Source organism: Phalaenopsis equestris, unplaced genomic scaffold (genome assembly GCF_001263595.1).
Source record: "Phalaenopsis equestris unplaced genomic scaffold, ASM126359v1 Scaffold000592, whole genome shotgun sequence".
NCBI classification, from domain to species: domain Eukaryota; kingdom Viridiplantae; phylum Streptophyta; class Magnoliopsida; order Asparagales; family Orchidaceae; genus Phalaenopsis; species Phalaenopsis equestris.
The window spans coordinates 2579-9418 of NW_018165032.1; the positions used below are offsets into that span (position 1 = coordinate 2579).

Sequence of the window (6840 nt, forward strand, 5' to 3'; positions counted from 1 at the left end):
GAAATTATTTGGATTTTAACTTCTCTAAGAATAAAATTGTTAAATCGATTATTACACCATACATATCTATATATATATATAATTTTTGTTGGTTCATTAGGATTAACATGCAGCAAATATTGTCAGTTGAAGGTCTGTTTGGGGTCAGCTACAGCTGTTGCTACAGTTGTTTGAAAAAAGTAGTTGTTAAGCTGCTATAGAAAAAAGGTAGTTGAAAAAAGTAGTTGTTAAGCTGCTATAGAAAAAATTGTTGTTCAAAAAACTACGGTGACTATTACAAATCTATTTTAATTTAAAAAATTATACTACACATTTTTGATAACCACCACACTTTAACGATTCAGGTTAAAAAAATTAGATTCATACCAAAAATTTCTTGAAAACAGCAAAAAAGTAACTCCCCGAACAATGTTATGGTAGCGATATAAAAAATTAAGCAGCCAAAAATATATCCCAAACAGACCCTTAGTTTATACAATTTCTTATTGCTAGCCATCTATAACTCACTCCAAAAATATTTAATAGGAAATTTTCTTTTTTGAAACCTTCCCCCAAAAAGTAAAAGACCAACTTTCCAAAATGCAAGAATGTCTCAATAAGAAAGAGAACAACAAGTTTTATTCAAAATAAAAAACAAAAACGTCGATTTTGCATAAAATGTCTTCAGACACGTTTAGAAGAACACGATACAACATCAATTATTTATTTAGAAGAACACCATATATTATTTTCTCTAGCAAATGGAAAATTATTTATATGGAGTGGCAACTAAGAGCAGATCATTTTTTCTATTTACTGTAAGACCAAAAATCTCTTTCATATCTAATTCGTCGGGGCACTTTCCTCCAGGGAGCTCCCAATCGAAGTGGAAGAGTAATTGTGCAAGCCAATACTCTATGCCAGCTATTGCAAATGTTGCGCCTGGACAAATCCTCTTTCCTCCACCAAATGGAATGTACTCAAATTTGGTCCCATTAAAATCAAAAGTAGCATCTTCAAATCTCTCTGGTCGGAACATCTCTGAATCAACCCAACATCTTGGATCCCTCATGATAGCCCATGCATTGATCACAATCCGACTTCCAGAAGGTATTGTGTAGCCCTCTAATACGATTTTGTCACGGCAAATTCTAGGAACTAACAAAGGTCCCACAGGATGTAGTCTAAGAGTTTCCTTAATCACCTGATTCAAATAGGGAAGCTTGCTAATGTCTCTCTCATCCATATTTTCTTTTCCTATGAAGGCATTTCTCACCTCTAGTTGAACTTTTTTCATGATATTGGGGTGTTTAATGAGCTCGGACATGGCCCATTCCATTGTAGCAGTTGTGGTGTCGGTTCCAGGTAAAAATAAATCCTAGCAAAATAGCAAGATAAATAAAAATACAAGATTTTAATACATATAATAACTATTAAGAAATATGAGAATAATGGCTTCGATACTATAAATAGCTAAAAAATATGCAGGTATATTAATATGAAGTACCTACTCGGTCAAATACCAAAACTTTGATACAAAAAATAAATTTAATCATTAGCATATTTAGCCAAATCTTTACTCTTCAAATTTGATTTTATCTCTCCGTCCCTAATAAGAGATATGGGAACAACAAATTTGATTAAAATCCTTTAAATGAAATTTAACTTGTATGTATTGCAGTGTATAAGAGAGTGAGTGTAGCTGACTTATTGATGATTGGTTAATGGTGGTAAGTACAAGAACATAGGCATCACTAGCAAGCAACAAAAGAAGAGAACTGAGTAATATATAAATTGTAGAAAAAACAAATAAATATTTTTTATCTCACACGCATAAGCATTATATATATATATATATAACATTTTTTTTAAATTTGAGAGCACCTCGTTGCTTAAAGTTACCTAGACTATGTAAGCTTCACCCATCAGGCATTTATTCGTTTCTTCTTTCTAAAAATTGATTTGTATATTGTGATTATAAAAAAAATGACTTGCTTAAAATTTTCTGGACCATATGAGCTAGACCTATCGGACATTTACTCATTTGATTACCTCAAATTTTTATTTCTAGAAAATGATTTTTGTATTGTATTAGATAAAAAGTATGATTTTTTTTCTCTTTGACAAAAGTCTTCTGATTATCATGAGTATATTTTTTTCTCATTATCGATAAAAAGAATTGCATATTTGTTGATAATACTAAACATTTTGGCAAAATTATCTAAATGTTTTTTCCTTTAGTACTACTTTTTTATAGTAATTTTTTTCTAAGAAAATATCCACATAATATCTACCAAAATAGATGTTAATGCATATTTGTTGATAATACTAAACATTTTGGCAAAAATTATCTAAATGTTTTTTTCCACATAATATCTACCAAAATAGATGTTAATTCACATGTTATTCTCAATAAACCTAGTTTGAGAATCAGTTGTGAGGATAAGTTAGAATATACATGGATAATGGTGATATAAAACTAAACAAATTTGATAATAATTGAATAAATGTTTAAAGCTGAGTGAATAAAATAATTAGCATTTTGTTAACTTTTGTCTAATATAGAATGAAAGTAGTATTTTTAACAACAATAAAACCTCTAGCTAGTTCGAGCTCTATCGTGATCGTAGTTGCTAGAACCTAGCCTTCTTTGCATAGACCTTCTCACTTAAACCTAAGTGTCCTATTGTCATCACCTATCTTGCACCTAGCCACTATCACTATCATTACGTTTCTTAAACCCCTAAATGTCATCCACCATCACTAATTCCGTTATAGGTCTTTTTACTTAGTCACTAACCTCTTTTGTGGAACATTTATCACCTTCACCAAGTCAAGCCTCCTTAGTGTATCCCTTATACATACTCTTTTCTCAAAGCTCTTTCTTGTCTCCCTTGCTAACTGTCCATGGTTGTGTCAATATATGTCCCTTTCTTCCTTCTACTGGTGTGGTGTTGCATAATGCCTAGTTGTTTAAGTTCATTTACAATTCATTCGCCATCTTTCCATGGTTGTGTCTATATATGTCGCTTTCTTCCCTCTTGGTGCTAACAACAATCCGTCCTTATACTCTCTCATGTTAGCTTTAGATTATTCTTTGCTCCTAGCACTTTCCACCCCTTTTTAGTGGCATTCTGCTCACCTCAGCTAAGCCTTCTACTCAAGGGGAATTCATGGATGTGATTCCAGGCAAATCTAAGGTTGCTTGGATTAGATTCAGTGCTCCTTCATGTCATATTCCTCTCAGTTAACAACTTATTTCATCATTTATAGACTACGTTAAGCATGCAATTTCAATTCCTGATGGTATATTTTCTAGACTATAGGATTGATTAAAATTTACATTACTGGGGAAATTAAGTGAAGCCAATATTTTAAATACTCAACTAAATCATGTGTTGCGTAGGTTTGGGTAACATTTCCTCTTTTAAAAGTTTGTATATTTGACTAGATCATCATTTATCACTTGAATTTTTTTTTGGTGTGGATTTACCTACGAACTGCATATCAAGGCCTTCAATTACAAAAGTCTTTATAAAAAATTAATTCTCATTAAAATACGTTAGATAAAATTTGAAGTAGTACTGTCGAGAAACTTTTTTGGCAAGAATAACCTTTAAAAATGGTGTTTCTTTGCATTCATTATTGTTATCTCGGTCATAACATTCAAATCTCTAGATATTACATTAAGGAGAACTCACACTTTAACAATTTAGTGTTGATAATCTTGTATACCCTACAACGCAAAATGGAAATGACAATTATCAAATCCATATCACTATAAAGACTTTATATTAGTTTTTCATATTAATTTCAGCCACTTAGTTAATCTTTCTCCTACCAAACTTAATGGAGAGAACAATACTCAAGATGCATCAAGTTCTCCTGCTTGATTTCTACAAACACCAAAATATCAAACTAGGATTTGATTACTAGTTCATTTTTTCTTTCTTTGTTAGTGACTCTGCTTTATATTATCATGCATTTTTAATGAACTTTTTTCTTTTGAGAACCCAACTCTTGAAGGATATTCCATTCAACAAACTCAAGAGTGGCCTGCCCTTAGTTATTACTAGTCTCTAGATGCTAATGAGAGTTCAAAAAATTGTATCGTACATTTAGCCCCTCTGTAGTAGATCCATAACACCACCACCAACAGTCTTTTCACTTTAGTTTATAAAATACACATATAAATGCACTCTTCAATAACTTTAGATGCACTTTAACATCACCCAACTCAATATGATCTAGTCTAGTTCATCTTTATTTCCTTGGTTGTTAGATGAGATGAACATGCTTTGATGGAGTAACTTGATTTCTAATATCATAACAATAAAAGATAAAATGTATAGGGTTAAAAAGAAATTTCATAATAAATGTCCTTGTTATACAAAATTTTTCTTCATTTTTAATATTAGGTTTTATCTAAATAGAGAAACAATTTTGGCTTGATATGACCTCTTTGTTTTACTTCTTTTACATATACTTTTTGTCACCCTTTATAATTACCATTTATTTGTTATAATTATTTTACTTTAGAAGAAATTCAACAATATGAGCATGTGTTTTAGTCAAACAAATGTAGAAGTTCACATTTTTAAAAAGGTTGGATTAAATGTACATATTAAGTGAACTTTCCTTATTTGTATTCGTGTTATTTTCGTGATGGTGACTAGTACTTAAACTACTAAACAACTTTAAATATATGTAAAATCATTAATATTTCTTTACAAAAAAAAATTATTAATAGAACTATTAATTTTTTTTTTTAAGAAAATATCTTGTAAAAAAAGTTAAATGTCTAAGATCAGTGATTTCTAATTCATAATTTACCAAAAATTATTGTCATGTTATTGGATTTTTATTCAAATATCTTGCATTAATCTAAACAAAATTTAAGGCAACTCATCCATAATCACACTTCATTCAATTTTTGTATGACCATTTAGTTAAATGAAGGATTAATAATATTGTTAAAAAATGAAAGATTTAACAACAAATTTGATTGGCTTGAGTTAATCGATTCTGATTTGGCTAGACCTTTTCATTTTCCTTTGTTGAATCAGGGTGCCAGTCAGCCCTTGATGGTCATCGAGTCAGTGCGACTTGACTCAACTGGCTTGATTATATCGGGCGACTATAGTAGTTTAGTTGCAGACTATTAATTCCTGAAGATGGTACCCTTAATGGCAAGGTAAGGCCAGGCTATTAAGTAGAGAGTGAATCACCGTAATTCAACATGTTGCTTACTCCTTGACAAGTTGATCGTTTGGGGAAGCTTCGTGTTGTTATATGATGACTATTTCTTGGCACTAGATTATGGACTTTGGGGTGTCAGTGAGAAAGCTGTAGAGAGTGAATCACCGTAATTCAACATGTTGCTTATTCCTTGACAAGTTGATCGTTTGGGGATGCTTCGTGTTGTTATATGAGGACTGTTTCTTGGCACTAGATGATAGGATTTTGGGGTGTGAGTGAGAAAGCTAACGATATTAGACTCTTCATTTGAGTTGGGTCATGATAAGAGATAGATCAATGTCTCTGCTTGGCTCAATTTGTTTCATTCTTTCGCTCGGTCGGCCTCCAATTGGGGCTTAGGGGGGTTACACTTGGTCATAAAAGTATTTTAGTTTTCCGCTAGTGAATACTTAGCCTTCGGATGTTGCTTCTTGATGTTCCGTCCATGAGCCATTGGTCTTCCGTTTGTAGGTGGTCATTCATATTTTGTTTTTCTGGCTCTTCATATATATATATATATATATATATATATATGATTATTCTTAATTTTAAAATAAATCTAATACTTTTGCCCTTCATCAAGATATAATTTGTATAAGAATATTCTAATGTATTTTTTTCAAATATATAATTCTTCCTGCGAGAAACAAAAAGACTAAATTTTAATTCAATAGGGGCAATTAAACATCACAGAAACTTTTTGGTGTTTACAGTAATGTAAATGATGTCCTTTCATATACATAAAAAAAACCTGAAATAATTAGTCCACCTGATTTCTTCTCAAAATTTTTAAACCATATTTATTTATTTATTTCCTAATTCCTTCGATAAAAAGGAAACAGAAGGTGTCTATATTTGATGCGGGTAATCAAAAAGCAGAAAAGTAATAATGCATAAAGAAAGTCTCTTTCAGAAAGGCTGTTTAGTCGGGAAAAGAAATAGCACTTACCAATATCACTGCTTTGATATTCTCCGTGGTGAGAGGAATATCCAACTCCCCTTGATTCTTAAGCCTGAACAAAACATCAACAATATCCTCAACAACGTCACCTCGCTTAATGATCTTAGCTTGATGCTCCTCAACTATCTCATTCAAAATCTCATCCAAAACCTGATGCACTCTCTCCAGCCGTCTCCTCGAAGCAGTAAGTTTGCTCATGAACATCAAAGACGGAAAAAAATCTACAATATCAAATCCCGACATGTGCTTGGACGCATCTCTCAACACATTTAGAAATTTTTTGTGATGACCGCAGTCCTTCCCGAACACCGCCCGACAGATGGTCGTCCTTGTCAAAGATAAAAACATCTCTGTGAGGTTGACAGGCGATCCCCTCGCCATGCGGATCTTATCTACAAGGCTATCTCCTTCTTCCTTTCTTATGAAATTGAGAGACTGGACGCGTTTTGCGCAGAGTAGTTCAACTGTGCATATCTTTTTTAGCTGCGACCAATATTTACCGTAAGGAGAGTAGGCGATGTCGGAGCTATCATAAAAGATGATTTTGGTGGCAAGGTACTCGGGACGCGAAGCGAAGTGGTTGTCATGGGTCTTCATAACCTTGCTGGCAAACTCTGCGGATGTGATGACTATATGATTTATTTCTCCGAGTTTGAGGAGAA

General features: G+C 32.4%; 1 protein-coding gene across 1 annotated transcript; it reads right to left on the bottom strand.

The window, feature by feature from the left end:
- Nucleotides 1-615: 615 nt before the first annotated feature.
- Nucleotides 616-6834, bottom strand: LOC110029548 (premnaspirodiene oxygenase-like). Its single transcript, XM_020731884.1, has 2 exons — nucleotides 6167-6834; nucleotides 616-1357 (listed from the first exon to the last, which is right to left on the bottom strand). The coding sequence occupies exons 1-2, from the start codon at nucleotides 6773-6775 to the stop codon at nucleotides 749-751; spliced, it is 1218 nt and encodes a 405-aa protein (XP_020587543.1). The 5' UTR covers nucleotides 6776-6834; the 3' UTR covers nucleotides 616-748.
- Between the last annotated feature and the right edge of the window lie 6 nt (nucleotides 6835-6840).

Excerpts from the sequence above, each read along its gene's own strand:
- LOC110029548 (XM_020731884.1), bottom strand. The coding sequence starts at position 6,775 with ATGAAGACCCATGACAACCACTTCGCTTCGCGTCCCGAGTACCTTGCC. Across the intron at positions 1,358-6,166 it reads ATATCAAAGCAGTGATATTG|GATTTATTTTTACCTGGAAC; the intron begins GTAAGTGCTATT and ends CTATTTTGCTAG.